This window comes from Epithele typhae (assembly GCF_022376455.1).
Source record: "Epithele typhae strain CBS 203.58 chromosome Unknown BXZ73scaffold_24, whole genome shotgun sequence".
NCBI classification, from domain to species: Eukaryota; Fungi; Basidiomycota; class Agaricomycetes; order Polyporales; family Epitheliaceae; genus Epithele; species Epithele typhae.
In genome coordinates this window covers 185,771-204,957 of record NW_025954215.1, presented here as the reverse complement: position 1 = coordinate 204,957, position 19,187 = coordinate 185,771, and the positions used below count along the sequence as shown (strand labels likewise).

Genomic DNA, 19,187 nt, shown 5'->3' with positions numbered 1-19,187 from the left:
TGTGTACTCGTATTCCGCCGCACTTCTTGTACCTCGTCACCTCGCAGAGTTCCTGGCTGTTCCCCCACGCATACGGCATATGTCCATACCACGACATCTTCATAGGTTATTATCTTGCATCACATCCGCATCTCGTCGCATCTGTAGACGAACCATCCCTGTATCCATACCATTCTTATTGTGTCGTAATGACTAGGTTTGACACCCTCTTTGTCTCGCTTGTATGCGACCCCTGAGAGACGCTTGAGCCTTTTGTCTTCAGCATATTCCGTCACTCGGTTGAGCTCCTCACAATAATCATGGGGACTTGGGAGGCTTGTCGAACTTCCACAATCCTCAGCTACTGGAAGTACTACATCCTCTCACGGCGATAAGATAAGATAAGACCTCGGCAAGGAACGTGCGCTTGGGTAGCAACATCGCTGAAGCGCTGAGCGCTGAACATCGTTCCTTGTACTACTACACGCTTCTACGTATCTGTTGGGCCGGGTTCTTTCAGAACGCGCAAGTCTAGTTATCCGGTGAGTGCTTTGCCCCTAGAAGTATCGAGCACAGCGCGCCTGATGAATGCGAGGCGAAGGAGCAGCCCCTGGCGTTGGACGTGAGCGGCCGTGCCGGTATGTCGATGATCAAAACCACGGTCAGTGATATGTCCAACCTTAAGCTTTCAGACCCACTGCGTCCGCACTTCAGCGCTTCAGCTCTCGGCTTCGAAGCTCGAGGTGTATTTCCAGGCATCAGGATAATGGTGGCCAAGTCTCACTTTCTTTACCCTCCATCTCCACCTTCACGCGAACGAGGGACCACTGCTGTTTCCGCGGTCTGACATGGCATCGAACTTCTTAGATCGACATTCCGCGTGACTTTCTCAATGTTGCAGATGGCCGCCCATGGGAGCGCTGGGGAGCGGAAGCACGACCGCCGTTGTCGACCGACTGTCCTCATCGAGCCTTGATCCAGGCTGTCAACTATAAGGCCTTCGCACCCAATATGGGCCACGTTCCCCCCTCTCCTCCTCCCTCCATCGCGGGGTCTCCTCGCGCTGCCCGCGTTGCCCGCAATGCTCGCTTTCCTCTTTGCCCTCGCTACCGTGTCCGGTGTTGCTCGGGCTTCGTTCACAATTTCTCCAGCTGGGAATACGGTGGCTCAATGCTCGAGCATAGATCTGGTCTGGACGGAACAGGTGCGAGCATATAGCAGGTCTTTGCGCCCCAAGAAATGTCACTGAGCTCCTTCCAGTCCCCCGTTGTATGTGCCGTTCCGCACTACGATCATTCACACTGCAGCTGAACGGCTTCAATCTAGCACGTATGGGTCGCTCCGAACCGCGAGATTGCCCCAGGTGACCCAGTTCTGGAGGATCTCGGTATCATCAACCAGCAGTTCTTCCTGTGGACAGTCGATCTTCCTGTTGGTATGTCCACCGTGCATGTTTGAAAGCATCGCCGCTAAGATCCACTAGGACAAGTCGTTAGTTTCACATATGTTCGAGTTGCAGATCAATTCACTGTATTCTCTTCGCGTAAGTGTCTCTTAACGTATCACTCTCTGCCATCATCCTTATGTACGTCGGCTGTAAGCACAATCGTACACTGTCGTTGCTGGAGAGAATTCAAATTGCGTTCCCGGAAACCCGTCCGATCCTTCTACCTCCAACACCACTCCTTCCTCGACGATAACTTCTACCTCTACCTCTTCTACCACCCCGACGTCCACCCCTTCCCGACCAACAACGACGTCCACCCCGGTGACATCCACATCGACTCCTCCGAAGACTGGCCTGACGACTGGAACCTCCTCAAATACAGCGACGAGTTCCATCTCTCGCAGTACCACCCTTGCAAGCTCGGACTCCCTTCTTCAAACAACTCCGCAATCAACATCTACATCATCCTCTACCCCCGGTGTCACAGGCACACCCTCGTCCGATAACGCGGAAGACCCAAGTGGACCATCAACAGGAGTCATCGCAGGCGCGGCAGCTGGAGGAGCGGCGTTTTTCGTCGCGCTCATCGTTGGGATAGCGGTGTTCGTCTGTATGCGAAAGCGGCGCCGGGAGGCCACCCACGGGATGCTCGTGGACCCCTTCGGCAATGAGCATACTACGATCTCCCCAAGTGAGATTTCTGTCAATTTTGTAGCTTGTGCAGTCTGCTCAACACCGCGCAGATCCGGCTTCCAGCGACTTTGGACACCGACCACAAATGAAGTACGCACCTGTGCCGCTAACCCCGGAGGCATCACACTATCGCGGACGTACGTGTTTTGCGCTTGTCGCCAGCGAATACTCGCTGACCGTCCGTACACAGAATCGCAGGATACCTCAGTGCCAGGCCGGAATGGAGAGTCGAGCCAATATTACCAGCATGCAGGTAACGTGGGCGTATATGGTGGTACGTGGCAGCAACTACTTTGAAACCAACTGCTCGTTAAGATTGTCATCTCAGATGCAGTAGTAGCGAGCTCCATAGCGGGAAGCAGAGCCGACCTCGTGTCAAACTCAGGGGTAGGCCCAGAACCACGACCATTGGCCAACGTCCCTCTGTCGCCACGCGGAGACAGTCTCGCCAACGCCTATCCACGACAATCCGGTCTTGCGATGATGGGTAGCCGCATGAGCGAGTCGGAGATCGTGATGTCGGATTTCAGTTACTCATTGGCGTATGGGTCGGACACTGGGTCGTCAGGTGAGTCCCCGTCTCCATCCGCCCGTCTTCTGCGTCCCTCCTCGTGACACCCCCTTTCCAACCCGTCATCTTTTCACTGCCTCGAGCCCCGTCTGCTTCCGCGGATGATGCTGAGAACACTCCAACAGCCCCCCTTCGCCCATCCGCAACTGCCACGACGTCTCCCACCTCCAGTAGTACCTCGAGGCGCAACCGCGAGGTCGACGCGGGCAGCGTGCACATGGACGCGGAAGGCGTTGCAAGCGCACGGCAGACGCTTCCACCTGCGTACGAGGACCTGCCAGAGAGTGCGCACCAGCGGGCGATGCAGAGGAACGTGCCGCCGCTTGGCCCGCTGCGGTCATGGTCTGGGTCGAACGGAGCGCGGTCGTCTGTGGGCGCGAACCCCGATGGTGACAATCTCGCGCCATTAAGGACGAAGTTTTGAGGGGTGAGACGAGGTTTGAAATTTGGACCAGGAGCCGTTATGGACTATATGATCAGACTGCAGTATATTATCTCCTCAGGTATTGATTCCAATTCGCTTTGTGCGGAGCCTGGCTGTTCGATACTTCACGCGCTGTAAGTGGGGTTCTCCGGACTGTCATGCAAGTCGCAACTAATCTCAGACCCGTGGCGAGCTGTGGCGAGTTGGCGACTCAACAATCTGTTATGCATCAAAGACATGAACGGCACTCATAAGTACTCATGATTAGATAAGATTGTACCAAATATAGGCGCCGAAAGAGGCTGACGTTACACGCGAGCGCCTCCCTTCGAGGTGTCATCATCTGCCATCCGCAACCAAAGCTGGGATGTCGTTCCTCGACCCCCCATCACCGTCAAATGTGGTCAAAACCTCTTCGGAACGGAATTCCAGTGTGCATGCCGAACATAAGCCCACATGGTGAACGTTTGAATTCCATATGCTGTGGCCTGAGGAGTGGCCCACGCGCGACGCGGTCTCGACTGCCGCACTAAGCTTTGGAGTCTACGTACGGTGAGTGATGCCACAACCATAGAATATCGCGCCCAGTGCAGATTTTGCTTTCGCTCGCAGTCTCCACGCTCCATGTTTTCCCTATGCTTCCTCAAAGGCCACAAGGGTGATCTACGCCGTACTATTCAATGTTGTACGACTCCCCAACATCTGCCCTAGGTGGCCGCGATCGTCTCAAATCACATTGTGTGATGTCAAGAAAGACCTCGAGAAGATGATGGCCGTCACACCGGAAGAGGAGGCCGTGCTTGACGCGTCTGCTGAACACGCTTCGGACTTTTCGGGAACGGGAAGATGTGCCAGTACAAGTGCTTCCAGAGCAGCACGAACTCGCTCAGTCGAGTCCCGATGACAACGCGGCTCCACTCCGAGTCGCATTGGTCCAGCATGCTTGCGTGTGTCCGTCCCTCATGCACAAACCCTCCTCAGCCTGTACGTCATTCCCCTACTCATCCTCGTCATATTCAAATGTTTGTATGTCATAACAGGAACCATGCACACTGGCACCGGAGTCATGCGACGTGCGTAACGAGGCCGTACTTGTGAGGCTGTACTGAGCTTGCGGCTTGGTATGGCGTCGACGTTTTGATATTTCCATGATGCTGATTTTCCCATGGCCGCTCTCACATACTTAGAAACCTAAGCGTGTTCAAGGACGATATCATCTCTGGCGGCGTAATCTAGCTCTGATTCCGGCTCTCAGTCATAAGGTCCTCGCGCCCAATGCAGGCCACGATCCCCTCTCTGCCTCCCTTCCTCTATCGCGGGACCTCGCTGCTCGGGTTCCTCGCAATGCTCATTTCTTTCTTCGCTCTCATTGGTGTGTCAGGTGTCGTTCGTGCTTCGTTCACAATTTCCCCGGCCGAAGATACAGTGGCTCAGTGCTCGAGCATAGATTAGAGATGGACAGAGGAGGTACGAGCACAAAGCATGTCTCTGCACTCTGAGACTTCGCTGACTTCCTTTTTTCAGACACCCGTTGTACGTGCCGTTGTGTATTACTGCTATTGGAACGGGATACCGATCAACTTCCTAGCACGCATGGGTCGTTCCCAACCGCGAGATTGAGGCAGGCGACCCGGTTTTGGAGGATCTTGGGATCATCAGCCAGCAGTCCTTCCTGTGGACAGTAGATCTGCCCATTGGTATGTTCAAGCTGCGCATTTGTGAAGGCGCTACCGCTCACATAGAAATCTCTGCTAGGAACTGTCATTAGTTTCACGTATGTTCAAACTGTATTCACCAAGACTGTATTTTCCTCTCGTGAGTGTCTAGGAGCCCGTCTCTCCGTCTCTATTTCATCTACCTCATGCGCAGGCTTCTAGCACAATCGTACCTTGTAGTTTCAGGAGACAATTCCACATGCATTCCCGGTAGCCCGTCCAGCCCTACTACCACCATCTCCACCTCTACGGCCGGTTCCACTTCTACAAATGCTTCTACCTCTACGACAACCTCCACCTCCACATCCACTCTTTCCTCTTCAACGGAACCCACCACAAGCTCACCCTCCGACACGACATTCATTTCAAACGCTGAGCATGGGCCATCAACAGGGGTCGTCGCAGGCGTGGCGGCAGGAGGGGCGTCGTTCCTGACCGCGATCTTAGCGGGAATAGTGTTCTTTGTGTATGTGCGGCGACGGCGCCGGCGCCGGGAGGCCGGCAGCAGCGTGCTCATTGACCCTTTTGCGACCTTTGGCGGTGAGTGTTCGAACTTGGTAGCACTCGCAGTCCGTGCTGAACGTCGTGCAGACGCCGCTTCTAACACATTCAGACATCGGCCACAAATGACGTACGCGCCGGAGCCGTCAACTCCAGCCAGGACATCACGGTGCTGCGGACGTGCGTGTTTCGCTCCGGTTGACGTCGAACAGACACCCGCCGACCGTCTGTGTGCAGAATCACAAAACAGCTCAGTGTCGGACCAGTATGGAGGCCCGAGCCGATATGGTCAGCATTCATCGAACGTGGGCGTGTATGGAGGTACGTAGCACTAGGCACTTTTTGGCCCGGGTATGGCTTGAATTCGTCTTCTTAGGTGCGGCCGTGGCGAGCTCTGCAGCGAGAAGCCGTCCCTGTCTTCCGCGTCTCAATATCCCCATGGCGGTCCCTGGCCCGTACGCGGATCCAACGGCGACTTACACGTGCGGCACCTCGGGGCGCACCCGCGAAGCAGATGGTGGTAGTGTGCCCATGGGCGTGGAAGAGGCGTCGAACGCGCGGACGCTTCCGCCAGCGTACGAAGACCTGCCTATCCGAGAGCGTGGCCCGCAGCCTTAACCGGATGGAGTGTGGTAGTTTGTAGACGCAAGCCTAGACGGTGATGATGGATTACCGCGCGCTGTGGAGAACGAACGTTCGAGGCGTGAGTCGATGAGGCGAGGTCGTCTAGTAACAACGTTCAGACCAGGAGCCGTTGAACATTTGTTTGCTATCTCGAGTCGTTGGTCCCGATTCGCACCTGGCGCCGGTGGTAGAATGGCTATTTATCAATATTATTCACTCGAGCTGCAGCTATGTATATTTCACTGCTTCAGATTGGCTCAGCCATTCGTTCCGTATGTTGGGATTCAAAGTCGGTGGTGCTGCCAGATAAGGTCAGATTCGCTGACATTGCAGTCGCAAGCGCCGAACTTCGCGGCCCGGCCCGCCGGCTGACAACTCACTCAAGCTTGACACTGACAGAATGAAACCCCTGCTCACTGCATCCACCACCGCCACCTTCTTGACAGGTTAACCGCGACCGTTTGTCTCGATGGGTCTCTACCCCCCTATGCAGTGCGCGTGCCATCCACGGAATACAATCAAAATGCTTCTGTCTAGTCTGAGCAAGTCTTCAACTTTGGTTGGTGCGTATGTATGAACCCATAAGCGCCGGTCAAGCTTCAAGCTTCCTCTCTCACCCGTGGAACCTCTATATCAGGACTTGGGAGGATGATCAAAGCCCTCAGTCATTATAGCATCTGTGTTTAGAGTTAAGATGCTGTGAGTCGTCGTCTTCAAATGTAGGAGCTCCGCCCACTCCGCCTTGCGCTGCACATCCGGAAACATTGCCATCACGAGGAAGAACGCCTGCGAGCAGAGTGATCATAGCATCCGTGTTCAGCGTTGGGATGCCGTGAGTCGTCGTCTTCAAATGCACATGGTTGCCATTGGACGGCCCATCAACTGCAGGCGGCCCTTATGGCATGTCGTCAGAGCGCCGTTGCGCAAAACTTGAATCTTTGATTATACGCATGCTGCGATGATTGTTTGGGGCCCACGCACGAGCCTTTTAACCATGATACCCCCGTTAGTACTAGTATGGGCAAGCCTGCAAGGTCATTCCCACTCTGCTGTCTCCGTACCAGTGATGCTCCTCCTCCTTATCGTCGTTCTAGTGTCTGGGGTGGTTCACGCCTCATTCAGCATTATTCCTGCAAATGATACCATCCCACAGTGCTCGAGCGTAGAGCTGATGTGGTCAGACAAGGTACGAGAACGTTATCTACCCAACCATGCTACCACTGAGCATTTTCACCCAGCCACCCGTTGTACGTACCCTAAGCAGCAGTCAGTTATGCGATATGCTCAGTTAGCTCCAAGCACGTCTGGGTAGTTCCAGGCCGCAACATCACCGCAGGTGGTCCGATTTTGGAGGACCTTGGAATCCTCACTGGCTCGAGCACGCTCTGGGCAGCCAACTTCCTACCGGTCGGTAGGTCCAGTCGTTTCAGTGTTTGCATGACGCCCCGCAAACTCACATATGGTCATTCGCCAGGACAGGTCGTAAGTTTCACGTATGTTCAGACAACAAACACAGGACTGGTTCTGGCGTCACGTAAGCGCGTATCGTTCCGCTCCTTATAGCTTCGCTCATGCTCCTCTGTCCTCAGCGCAATCGTACACAATCGTAGACGGAGGGAACACAACTTGTCTTCACTCTACGGGCGCCTTTAACCCGACCACAACCACGTCGGGAAGTTCGACCTCAACCGATAGCTCTAGGAATACTGCAGTTTCGATTTCTGCGCCTGGTGCTCTGAGCAAACCTTCAAAAGGAGTCATCGCAGGCGCGGTAGTAGGGGCAGTCGCAATCTTGCTCGCGGGTGGGGCGGGAACTGTTTCATTCTTGTGCATGCGGCGCCGGCGTCGAAGCCAGCGTGCAGCGGCGAAGGGTCTTCTTGTGCATCCTTTCGTCCCCGGCGACCTTACCACAGAAAGAGGTGAGTTCGCCCGTACCGTTGCCGAATTCCCCCTACCCACGCCTAAGGCAACGCAGGACCTCATGTGAACAGCCCCAATGCGACCTATAAATCAAACACTGTCCCGCTGCCCAATATCACAGCAGGAATCAACTCAATGGTATTTCAGCCGGGGTCTGACTGTGACTTAGGTGAGAGTCTCCATCCAAACGCTTAGGTTCTTCCACGCTGCACTTCGCAGTCTTTCTCCCGCAGCCACATCAATCGCGCAGTCCACACCTCCGCCGCCAACAGTGCCAACACCGCGTACTCCAGAGCGTGCACGCGAAGTCGACGCCGGAAGCATTCGCGAGGATGTGGAGGACGTGGAGGGTGGCACGCTCCCGCCCGCATACGAGGACCTTCTGGAGCGCAGCGGGCGAGGACGGCAGCGCCGCGAGCCCCGGCAGGCTGTGAAAAGCGGAGCTTATGTCAATCCAAACTGATACGGGTGCGACATGCACAGTTCGACGGAGTTGTCGCTGTGGGGTCGCGCTTGGCAGTGGGCAAAGATGATAGGCGGTTCACGTAGAGTATGGATAAAGCTGCTCCGCCGCGAGACCCGATGACTACTTTTCGAACTGCGCGAGCACCCGGGGCGAGTTCAAGAACGCGATCTTCTCCGCGAAGAAGTCTGCGTTAGGGCACCTTTGATCAGCGCGTTGTACAGACGATGGGGTGCATGGAAATCGCTCACCGTCTTTGATGACGGTAACGTTATCGCGCATAAGCTGCAACACACTGCGCGTTTCCAAATCGTACCGCGGCCACGGAGCTGCAAAACAAAAGATCAGCAGAGAGATTGGGCGATCAACGGATCGAGGCCTACCTCCTGGGTCGAGATCGGTGACGAAGTTTATGTAGAAGTGAGCGAGCTGTGCCGCAAAATCGGCCTCGACGTCGGGGAACTGTCCGAAGAGGAGGAGGAGCTCCTCGCCGTGGAACACTGTACTCAAAAATGCGCATGAGCGATTGTCGTCAGGAAGCACGAAGGAAGAAGGGGCGCACCTCCGCGGGTGGGGTCTTGTCCGGGTATGAATTCGGTGAAGAAGTACGCGAAGACGGGCTGATGTGGCGCAGCGGCTTCGGAGAAAAGACGGCGGGGTGCGAGGAACATGTTGTCCGTGTACCAGGCCGAGGCGCGGTCGAAGAGCGAGTCTCCAGTGTTGAATGGTGCCCCAAGGCTGGGGTCGTTCGCGGGGTAGAGCGCATGGATCGTGTCGAGGACGTCTTGGGTCACCGGGGCAGGGTCGATGAGGAGCGCCCTGATGTATGCGTCGAATGCGGCGTCCTCTTGGTCAGTTGGGGTGCTTAGGTTGCGCACCGCTTGGGCAAACTGCGTGCCCTCGTTCAACTATTGGAGTGAGTTGAGTGGGCGAATGATTCGCAGGCAACATGGATCGCCCACGTTTGTGCCGGCAAGGACGGGTACTCGAAGGAAGTTCTCGCTCTGCACGCGCAAACTGGGCCGCTCGGTGACGAAGCTTCCTGGTGGACCGACCGCAGGCTCCCAGAGTTGATTGTTGACAATCTCAACTGTCATGGACGAAGTGGTGTTCCACAGTTCCTATTTGTCTTCTTTAGATCGTGTCTCTTTGCACCTAACACTGACAAACTCACTTCAAATGGAACGTTCTTCAGGCAAGAAAGCGACTCTGGACCAGAAGCACATTCGACGTTGGCTAGCAAACGTGCGTACGGCATGCCCTGATCATCATAGCGGGCTGCTGGGGGAGAATTTTTGCTAGCCCAATCCGTCACGTCAGACTGAAAGTGGATGCATGCGGGAGGGTGGCAAGATTACGCACAATGGTCCAGTGGAGGAGTCGAAGATGGCAGCTCGGAAGAGTGGTCGCGAAGGAGGGAATAGGACGTGCGCCTCGGAGCTACCTGCGCCGGCCGACTGCACAAATGTCAGGAACCACATATGTCCACTAATTTCGTTTTAACACACCTGTCCCCAGATAGTCACCTTATCCACAAATTGTCAGGACAGTCTCCGCCGATCTGAAAAGAGTTTTTACCTTGGATGCGTCGCCTCCAAACACGTGTAGATTGTCTTGTAGGTATGCCAGGGCAGCGCGCTGGTCATGTAGTCCTGCATTCAAGTCTTCTGGTGCAACAAACCGGCTAGCAAGCTGACCACATGTCGGTGCTGTTACAGTGTATACCGTTTTGCGGAAGTTCACTCACAAAGCCGAATGTGTTGACACGATAGGCCCTGAATACCACCTGATTAACATGTATCATATGATTATCGAGGGGTAAAAGGAACATACACCGAGACGAAAAAATCGGCTTCCCGATTGCAACGCTTTGCTGAAGCAGGTCTGTCAGATCTTCGTCAGAGCGATGATCAGGTCAAATGAGCGAGCGAAATGATCACTGACAGGTTGGGTTGAACTCTGGATCACCGGTGTATCTGCGTACCAACTGAGTCTTTTCCCGACTTCACTTCATGAAGAACTGACCCGTGTGTCCAAGCGCCGCCCTGTGAGAACCGTGCGTTGACATCGCGAAACTAGCGATGAAGGTGAACAACTCACGTAGAACCATACCAGCACTGGAAGCTTTTCGTCGGCATTTATACCACTTGGACGCCACACCTAGAAGTTGCACCCTGGATGAACGCAAGCGCGCGGGAACCCGAGAGGAACTCACATTGAGATACAAACAATCCTCCGAGATGGGTACTCCCGACACGCTTGACGGTAGCTGCGGACAGGCATCCCCAAAGACCGTCGCGTTCCGAACGCCAGGTTCAGGATTCATAACAGGAACCGGAGCTTTGAAGCGGAGAGAACCGAGTGGAGGTTGGGCAAATGGTATACCCAACCAGCGGTCCTGCCCAGTTGAGGTCGTAGAACCGCTGAAAGTTCCGGATGTTGTGTGAGCGACTAGTGGGTTTTCTGTGCCAAGGGCTAGCAGAGCATGTGCGAGAAGGAGGAGACTGCGCTTGAACGCCATGATGAGAAACGGCTTGCGGGCGATGTAGGTCGTCGGGAGCGAGTGCAGTACGTGAATATGTAGGTAACTGGTACCGTTCACCCGTGACCCAACGCACGCCCAAATATTCCCCTCGGGGGAACAGGGGAGCGTTTAGCGCGCGACCTCGACCAGAAGCCAACTAGCCAAAGCGCATACGGGGAGGAAACCCCGTCTGTCTGCATTTCCTCCCCTTGGAAGGAATTCCCCTTCATCCCTAGTTTCTCATCAGCCTGCACCCCCTCTCGTGCGTTTCCTTCCGAAAGGCCTAATTCCGCCCCTCAAAGAGATTGACCCCTGCCCACCCCAGGCTATGCGGCGTCAGAGCGCGCGCAAAGATAAGCTCGCATGCACATACATGGTCATCGGTCTTGATGAGAAAGGCTCCGGTTCTCCTCGGAGGACCGGCATGTCTTCCTCCCCGTTTACGCCAGACCCCGTGCGCACTGTAGAGTACCTGTGCGTGCCGCCTCGAGGGCGTAAAACGGGAATAAAACAAACATGAGAAAGGCACAAGGGTTTCTTCGACATCCTCGAGGAGATAAACTCTGAGGTATCAACGCCACTTAGGCTCCGGACGAAGACGGCGCATGGATGGAAGGGAGGAAGGGCGTGCCTTCTGATCATGTGGGTGGGGTGTGCGTACGACTTGATTCTGTGGGTAACTTCTCCACCACGGGACGCCGCAAGAAGCCCCAAGACCGTCAACACCGGTGCGTCTACGTAAGAGAGATCGCACGGATTGCCATTGCCGTATGCAGCATTGTGTGGACTGGCACCCTGAGCAGTCGAATGCTGGCTGAAGAAAGAGGTGACCATGAGCATACGTGCAATTTGCACAGGAAGTATTGACGTACGTTGGTGAACTCGTAGTGCTTCGGTTGTACCGGAGCCACGAGGCCCATTGTGAGATCCTACAATGACCTGGCACTGGGGTGACGCTTGAAGCGCGAAGGCTCGACAGGTACGCAAGCAGACTGTGATAGAGGGGGAGGGAGAGAGCAGCCGTCTACGCCGGCGAACACAGAACGGCGCTGCTTTGGGGCGGCCCGGAGCCGATGACGTCGCCAACATCGGGAAATCAAGGTCGCGCAGGTAACTGCGCCGCATGCCGTCTCCTCCTTAATGGGGTCCCTCAACCCCCTTGGCTACCCAACCTTTCCTCATATACTCCGTCATCTCGGCAGCACCTCTTCATCCACACCCAATCGACCCTGAGTAGTACGCTCTCAATCGCGCGGAAGACTTCACGATGCTTTACTTTCTCCCTCCAGAGACTTGGTTGTACATCTGTGAGCATTAGTACAGTCTTTGGGCGATATTAACCCGCGTTGCTTATTTGTATATTTCAGTCTCTTTTCTTGACCTCCCCGACCTAGCGTCCTTGGCTCAAGCGTGCCCCGAACTACTCCCGCTGGTCGAGGATCCAGTTCTTCGACGCGAGAGGCTCTTGGTAGTCGCCCCGTCTCGCGTTTCTCACTCCCTTTTTGGCACAAGCTCTACTGGGCTTCCCCTTCGCTCCACGCTTCCAGAGCTCGTGCATAGAGGGATAATTCGCGGTGTAGGCGTTGAACGCCGCTGGAGAGATGGTCTCTACTTCTACACGACCCTCGTAAGTCTCCCCCTTCATTTCCCCCTCTTAAGTTATCATGGAGCCTGCTTTCAGATGGTCACCCAATACGAGAATTCGATGCGGCTGAAGTGGACCCATGCGCGTAACGTCCTCTCTCATACTCTCCGTGCTCGCTCCTCCAACCCTGGCGCGCGCACCGCGTTCTACCGGTCTCGCGTCCTTCCCCGCGACGCCGCTTCGACCACCGTCTCTCCCCCTCTTGTCTCTGCGGTCCGCCGGCTTCGATGGGCCCTCAAGCGCGATCATCTCGCGCACTTCGTCAAGGACAGGAGCGATATGGTCAAGAACGGAGGCCTGAACAAGTGGTTGGAAGGCAACGGGCGGGCCGTCATGTGGCGCGAGAATGAGCGTATCAGACTTGCTCTCTGCCCTGGAATCAAGGGGATTGTGAAGTTCTTCGAAGGGCTTGCGCTTTGAACGACCAGCACAGACTCTATCCATGCCCTCCTTCCGCGCACTCGGACATACCTTGTGGACTATTGTAAGAGCCCCCGCCGTTATGCATGTCGTTCTCTTTTACTCCGTGTACCATACTGGGCCATATGTACGAGTGTATCATGAATGCACATATAATAGCCAACCTGAGTCATTGATTGTGCTTTTGCGAGAACTCAACCCAAGCCTCGTCCACAATCCGCCTCACTTCCTGGACCCGCTCCCCATCTGTACGCCATATCCCCCATTCCCCATCGTCTCCAACTCCCATACCCATTCCTTCTCTGCGGAAGTCCATATCACCTTGGATCCAGCGACCACCGCTGAGATGGACCTCGCGGAGCCCACATGGGAGCAACTCTTCCAGGAGGGGACCAATCGTAAGGGCATTCACGCCCGAGCCGACAAGGATGGTCGCCGATGCCGCCATGCGCGAAGCGGCTCGAATGAGAGTTCGCAATCTGGGTAGCGCGGCCGGTGAAGACGCTGTTGAGGCTTGACCGCTGCCAAAGACATATCACTGATAAGAAACCGCTCTTATACTCCGTGATCGGGTCAAGAACCTAGTAAGGATGCGCGTTACTTCCGAGATGCCAGAGATGCCAAGGTGAGCTGCAGCAGAATACGAATGTGAGTCAGATGGATGCGAGTGCAAGGAACATCTCTCGTACCTGCTAGAACATCTTGGCTGCACATGTCATATGCGCGATGGAAGCAGACTGGTGACATTCGTCAGAGACGGCCCATCATCGAAGTCGGGTTGTGCGGACCTTGCATCGGATGGGCCACCTTCGCGAGTCTGGTACGGCCGAGGTTAGCTTGGTATGGAGCCCGGACAGAAGGAGCTGCTGACCTCTCGGTGCGCTCTAGATCCACTTTGCCGCTCCTTTCAAGGAGACCAAAGACGACGCCGTCGGCCCCGGCCTCTTTGAACACCTTGATGTCTTCCTCCATGACACTACACTCCGCATCGGTGTAGAGAAAGTCGCCCGTGCGGGGCCGAACCATGCACTAGTGACGTAAAGTGTCCCCCAGGCTCGTTGAAGACGGGCAGAATTGAAAGGGACGCACCATGATGGGTACGTCGGGAGCCGCAGCGCGGACCTGGCGATAGAGCCCGAGACTGGGGGTCGTGCCTCCGCCCAGCCCGATGTTTCCGCAGAGTTCAAGTCGATCAGCCCCACCACGGCGTGCACTGGTAGCAGATCGAAGCTCGAGGGTGTTATTCCAGATGTGCGGCGGCAGGGAGTGGAATCACCGACGCGATGGCCGACTCAGGAGAGTCTACACAGACCTCGATGAGGATACCGTTCCTGGGCGTCAGCGTCAGAAGTCCTGGATTGTTTGTCAAGAATCCGACATAGGTGCTCACTCCATCTGTCATTCGAACGTCTGCGGTCTGTTGGGCGGAGCGAAGTTGTGCTACGAGCGCATCATCTGGGGAGAGCTTGAAAGGTACGTGCTTCGGCGATTCCGGCCCGCTCCGTATATGTGGGGAGCCGCGGCCACGTGACCGCGACGGGGATCAATTCACGGACGGGATGCCAGAATTTGGTCAACACCTTCCGTTAGAGACGCGTCCGAGGCCAGCAGTCGGCGTCCCGGCTAGGCGGATCTTTGAAGAACATCAGATCTCGCCCCACTCGAGCCAGCCATGGACTGCATGGAGCACCCTTTCTCAGCCACCACCGCGCATAAGAACCCGGCACTCGTCGCTCGCAACGCTAGCCTCTCCTCTCCCCCTCGTCCTCCCTTCGAACTCGCTCCCCGACGTTCCGTTCTCCACGCGCTATCATGGGCGCCGCGGCCGCAAAAACGGAGAAACCCGCAGAAACGTCTCACGGAACGGCTCCTTCAAGCCAAGTCTGGTGGTCGAATGGCACATTCTTCATCTTGGTCCACATAGCGGCGCGGCCGGTATGTGGTACTACCCTCCCTCTCAAGTGCCACGAAACACGCTGGTGCTCGCTGTGGTGCTGTGGCAGGCAGCGTCGATGGGGTGAGTTCGTTGTCTTCCGCGCCCACCCCCACGCTGAAGGCGACGCAGCATTACCGTTGGTTACCATCGCCTGTACTCGCACCGCGCGTTCCGCGCGACCCTGCCTGTGCGAATGTTCGTGGCCGTTCTCGGAGCGAGCGCGTTCCAGGGGTCTATCAAGGTGCGCATAAGTATAGTACCGCTTCGCTTCCCCCAGATTTTGATACGACCTTGCGCAACTCCCAGTGGTGGTATGTCAATTCGCTCCATAGAGACCGTTCGCGGCTCAGCTTGCATTTAGGTGCTTGCGGCATAGATTGCATCATGTATGCGACTTTCGGTTCGTATATCGACCCCGCAGATACTGAAGTTTCACAGCGATTTACAGACGACCCACGTCATGACCCGTACGTCAAACGTTTTACATGTGCGCTCGTGCGCTCAGCAAACGCCATCCCGCTAGGTACGCAGCAACGCGAGGATTGCTGTGGAGTCATATGGGATGGATTTTCTTCAAATCACAGTACGAACGCATGGCGAGCATTGACCGCGATGACCTGGAAGACGACATAGGTATGTTTACTGTCTTGCATCATTCGGCGACTAACCTGCACACCAGTCGTTCGGCTCCAGCACAAATACTACGGTAGGCGCCGAATTCTCCTGGACCCTGACACGTCCTCATACTCTCCGCGTTTGACCAGTGCCGCTCGCCCTTACCATGGGTTTCTATATTCCGCCTATCACCGGGATGCTTTGGGGTGACCCAGTGGGAGCATTCATATATGGCGGGCTTGTATCCAGGCTACTCAGTGCGTCTCCAAGTCATTGCTCGTGGCTAGCGTCACTGACATGCAGACAGTATGGCACTGCACATTCCTTGTCAACTCGTGAGTACATGTAGACGAGACGCGCGGAAAGACCTAATATCGGCCTCAGTCTCGCGCACTGGGACGGGCTCCAACCGTACTCTGATGAGAACACATCGAAATCTAACTTTGTATGTTTCTGGCTCTCGTGCAAGGTTCAATATGCTTAGATTGCGTGCTCCATCTAGGTGCTGGCTCTTCTGACCTGCGGGGAGGGCAATCACAACTTCGTGCGTTTACTTCATCAGTGACATGGTTTTTACTGAAATGTTTCGGCACGCATTGCTCCCACGGACAGCATGTGAGTAACTTATGACACATCGTATATTCGATGCCAACAGTCCGTTCGTGCAGCATAGTTTTCCGCATGACTACCGTTCTGGCCCCTCCCCGTACGACTGGGACCCGTCCAAATGGGCGATCGCTCTGCTGGACTCCGTCGGCCTCGCGTCCAATCTCCGAAGGGCCAAGGTGAAGAGGTGCTCGCCGCCCGAGAGCACATGGTCAAGAAGGAAGCCGCGACGATGCGCGGCAGCAGTCCCGTTCCTGCCCATGAGGACGGCAGTTCCGAGAACCGATGGACAGGCGACATCTGGACGAAGGCGGAGCTGAACGAGTTCGTCAAGGCCAATGCGCAGCGATGCATACTCCACCTTGGCGGCTACGCTGTGGACGTCACCGACTATGTCGAGGAGCATGTGCGTGTAATCCCGTTGAGCTCACCGGCCTTGTTTTCATCGTCTCTCAGCCGGTGGCAGCCACTACCTGAAGCAGTTCGGCGCTAGGGCCACAAGTCCCGAAGTCGATACGGATGTTTTGAATGAGGACACACATGACGCGAACTGGGCTTTCTTCGGTGGTATCAACAAACACTCTCAAGCGGCGAGGAGGAGAATGCGCCGGCTTCGCATCGCCAAAGTGCAGTAGCATTACAGTATGTGATAACAATTAACACACGCGTCTGTTGTTCACCCTCTTTGTTCTGCTCACTGTCTCACTGTAGTATGTTTTCGTACTGAGTACCCCGCTTGTCTCTATGTATGTACCAGACTCTGTTTAACAACGTATTTAACCGGTGTTTCGGGCCAGACCTGGATCTTGCCCTGGATACTAATACGGACCTGCTGGCGGAGGCGTGCAAGCATGATGACGTCCGGCATGTCTAGCTTGCAGCCTTCCTTGAGGGTCAAAGCCTCTTCTCGCATGCAGAGCTCTGTGATCTCTCGAGGAAGCCAATCACGGAGGTCATGCCTCCGCGCGACGGCCAGGCGGTCAACAGGCGATCCAAGGCGGCCAACCGCGCGATAGCGAGCTGCTTCACTTCCTCAAAGACGTACTTGTCGGCGAGAAGGAGCACGGACGCCCATTCGTCGAACGTGCCTGCAGGCCCGCCGTGTCGTGCAGCTTTCTGGCAGAGGTGGAGTCGGTCGTCAGCGGACGATCCTTTGCATGTGCCACCGCAACCCGCCGCCCATGGTGCCGGTGTGTCCAACTTCACGCACACGCTCGCCCGCTGATCTGGCCGCAGAATGCAGCAGGCTGAGCGGCGGAGACGGGCCTTTGGGTCATCCCCAGCTCCCCTCCACGCATGGGAACCGGCCGACCGTCGTGGCAAGCGACGTGCGCCCCTCCCCGCGGCCGCCCCGCGCGTGCGAGATCGTCGAGGGGCCCCGCCGCGAAGGCCGAGCGCATCCGTGCCCGCGGGACCAACGGACGCTCGATCGCTCACCTCGGGTAGAACACGGACAGGAGCCGCGCGAAGTCGACGGCGCGCGTCTGGGGAGCACGATGGGCCGCGCGTCCGACGCGCCCTCGGGCGAACCGTGCGCCCCTGGCGGGCGCTGCTCGTCGTCGACGTCCGCGCCAGGCACGGGTGGGGCGGGAGAGGCGAACATGCCGGCGAAGACGGGCGAGTGCCGCTTGAGGAAGTAGCGGTGCACCCTGAAGAGCGTTTGCTCGACCTGGTGGTGGCTGCGGTCAGCGGGCGGCCGCGCGCGGGGGCCCGGCCAGGGGAGGGGTCAAAGGGGCGCACTTACGAGGAAGACGACGGCTCCCGGCTCGTCGTCGAAGTAGAGCTCGGGGTGACGCTCGGGTGCTGCAGTCGGTGCGCCGGCGGAGGGCGGGGATAGTGCCGTGCAGCTGGAAGCGGGGGTTTCCCACCAGAGGTCAGTCACCGTCGGGCTCTATAACTCGCTGCCTTCACTCGTGCTCACTCTGTGGTCTGTGTGGAAGAGGCCATGGCGAGGGAAGCACGCAATGGTACAGTATCGACGCTCGCCGCCCCGGCTGGAGGAACGGTGCTAGCAGAGTTGAGTAGTCTGTACAGCTTTGTGGACCGCACGCGCATGCCTCGTGGGCCGTGGGTGAAAACGGGCGCCAAGGACTCAATCGGCGCGGGCGACACGTCAACGCATCGAGCTTCAAGCGAGACAGCTTTGACCACTCTCCGGCGACTTACCAACTCGCCATCTTCCGTTTGGTGTCCGACAGCGCGTTCAATGCCGCCGCCAAAGGACGGACATCTATCCAGATACTTTCGCCTGGCGGCTCAAGCGGGTCATCCGTGCGAACGGCCCCCCGCTCGTTATTCATGTTATCGGATGTGGGCCAGATGCTGGGAACAGCGCACACACCGACACACCCCGGCCTGGCGTTCCCACCTACCAGGCTCAGATGCGCGCCGCTCTCCAAGGGATCTGACGAACCCTGGTCCGACCGCCCGGCCAATAAGCCGCGAAGGCCGGTCAGCTGGAGGCCCCGCCCGGCCTTCTTCCCGCCACACAGGTCCGCGCGACATGCCGCGCGCGCGCCCTTCACACCGGTCAATTCGCCATGCGTGCACGACCGGCGGGTGGCGGCACACGATTCTAGTCACCGGGGCCAGGGGCCAGGGCCGCGGCCCGTGCTCGACGCCACCGCGCCGTCGCTCCTGCTGCGGTGGCCGATTGCGCGAGGATGGTGAGCAGCGCGGGTTCCGCCCCATGCCTCGCTGCGAAAGAACTGACCCTCGGCCGCCGCTTTCGGTGCCAGGCCTGGCGCATGGTCCGCCGCCCAAGCCACGATGGCGCAGGTACGGTGGACTTTTGTGGGCGTCCGGCGCCGGGGGACGAGTGCCAGGTTTGTGGACATCTGATAGCATTGCCTGCCCGAAGCGGCTTCACTGACGCGGTTTGCGGGGCCGTGACAGGCTGTCGGGACGTTGCGGAAGATTTCTCGGGCCAGAACATCGCACTCTCAGGAGCGCGGAACGGATATCGTGGAAGGCTAGGATTCTGGTATCCGCTGCCTCCGGCGCGCTCGCGCCACCAGCGGAACCCTTGCTCAGTCTATTCCGAATGGTGGGTGGCTGAGGGGGATGCGGGGTATAAGAACACACCAGCGCGCAGGACAATCGAC

At 56.9% G+C, this 19,187-nt stretch overlaps 8 protein-coding genes across 8 annotated transcripts; 5 read left to right on the top strand and 3 right to left on the bottom strand.

The window, feature by feature from the left end:
- Window positions 1–1,060: 1,060 nt before the first annotated feature.
- BXZ73DRAFT_77573 (uncharacterized protein) lies at window positions 1,061–3,114 on the top strand (the record flags this gene model as incomplete). Its single annotated transcript, XM_048022696.1, has 9 exons — window positions 1,061–1,183; window positions 1,306–1,414; window positions 1,528–1,564; window positions 1,608–1,904; window positions 1,948–2,117; window positions 2,170–2,256; window positions 2,310–2,393; window positions 2,448–2,687; window positions 2,816–3,114. 9 exons carry the CDS (start codon window positions 1,061–1,063, stop codon window positions 3,112–3,114), a joined length of 1,446 nt encoding a protein of 481 aa, XP_047877863.1.
- Window positions 3,115–4,389: 1,275 nt separating this feature from the next.
- Window positions 4,390–5,205, top strand: BXZ73DRAFT_101428 (uncharacterized protein; the record flags this gene model as incomplete). Its single annotated transcript, XM_048014900.1, has 5 exons — window positions 4,390–4,500; window positions 4,639–4,647; window positions 4,703–4,811; window positions 4,870–4,916; window positions 5,044–5,205. The coding sequence occupies 5 exons, from the start codon at window positions 4,390–4,392 to the stop codon at window positions 5,203–5,205; spliced, it is 438 nt and encodes a 145-aa protein (XP_047877862.1).
- A 1,960-nt stretch (window positions 5,206–7,165) lies between these two features.
- Window positions 7,166–7,564, top strand: BXZ73DRAFT_101427 (uncharacterized protein; the record flags this gene model as incomplete). The annotated part of the gene is made up of 5 exons (XM_048014899.1): window positions 7,166–7,201; window positions 7,254–7,365; window positions 7,429–7,436; window positions 7,471–7,488; window positions 7,544–7,564. The coding sequence occupies 5 exons, from the start codon at window positions 7,166–7,168 to the stop codon at window positions 7,562–7,564; spliced, it is 195 nt and encodes a 64-aa protein (XP_047877861.1).
- Window positions 7,565–8,460: 896 nt separating this feature from the next.
- BXZ73DRAFT_47052 (alpha/beta-hydrolase) lies at window positions 8,461–10,858 on the bottom strand (the record flags this gene model as incomplete). Its single annotated transcript, XM_048019800.1, has 15 exons — window positions 8,461–8,525; window positions 8,589–8,666; window positions 8,721–8,837; window positions 8,900–9,245; window positions 9,300–9,458; window positions 9,512–9,635; window positions 9,700–9,794; window positions 9,846–9,863; window positions 9,916–10,029; window positions 10,085–10,112; window positions 10,173–10,221; window positions 10,282–10,313; window positions 10,363–10,382; window positions 10,438–10,497; window positions 10,553–10,858. 15 exons carry the CDS (start codon window positions 10,856–10,858, stop codon window positions 8,461–8,463), a joined length of 1,611 nt encoding a protein of 536 aa, XP_047877860.1.
- Window positions 10,859–12,128: 1,270 nt separating this feature from the next.
- On the top strand, window positions 12,129–12,926 carry BXZ73DRAFT_89996 (uncharacterized protein; the record flags this gene model as incomplete). Its single annotated transcript, XM_048025468.1, has 3 exons — window positions 12,129–12,168; window positions 12,229–12,488; window positions 12,543–12,926. The coding sequence occupies 3 exons, from the start codon at window positions 12,129–12,131 to the stop codon at window positions 12,924–12,926; spliced, it is 684 nt and encodes a 227-aa protein (XP_047877859.1).
- A 750-nt stretch (window positions 12,927–13,676) lies between these two features.
- On the bottom strand, window positions 13,677–13,898 carry BXZ73DRAFT_101424 (uncharacterized protein; the record flags this gene model as incomplete). Its single annotated transcript, XM_048014898.1, has 2 exons — window positions 13,677–13,743; window positions 13,798–13,898. The coding sequence occupies 2 exons, from the start codon at window positions 13,896–13,898 to the stop codon at window positions 13,677–13,679; spliced, it is 168 nt and encodes a 55-aa protein (XP_047877858.1).
- An 840-nt stretch (window positions 13,899–14,738) lies between these two features.
- BXZ73DRAFT_89995 (uncharacterized protein) lies at window positions 14,739–16,718 on the top strand (the record flags this gene model as incomplete). The annotated part of the gene is made up of 15 exons (XM_048025467.1): window positions 14,739–14,868; window positions 14,889–14,943; window positions 14,992–15,103; window positions 15,169–15,173; window positions 15,224–15,248; window positions 15,301–15,329; window positions 15,386–15,495; window positions 15,542–15,568; window positions 15,627–15,734; window positions 15,785–15,812; window positions 15,862–15,922; window positions 15,980–16,021; window positions 16,146–16,294; window positions 16,330–16,489; window positions 16,563–16,718. The coding sequence occupies 15 exons, from the start codon at window positions 14,739–14,741 to the stop codon at window positions 16,716–16,718; spliced, it is 1,197 nt and encodes a 398-aa protein (XP_047877857.1).
- Window positions 16,719–16,977: 259 nt separating this feature from the next.
- BXZ73DRAFT_77568 (uncharacterized protein) lies at window positions 16,978–18,383 on the bottom strand (the record flags this gene model as incomplete). Its single annotated transcript, XM_048022695.1, has 4 exons — window positions 16,978–17,171; window positions 17,521–17,752; window positions 17,828–17,930; window positions 18,250–18,383. 4 exons carry the CDS (start codon window positions 18,381–18,383, stop codon window positions 16,978–16,980), a joined length of 663 nt encoding a protein of 220 aa, XP_047877856.1.
- Window positions 18,384–19,187: the final 804 nt, after the last annotated feature.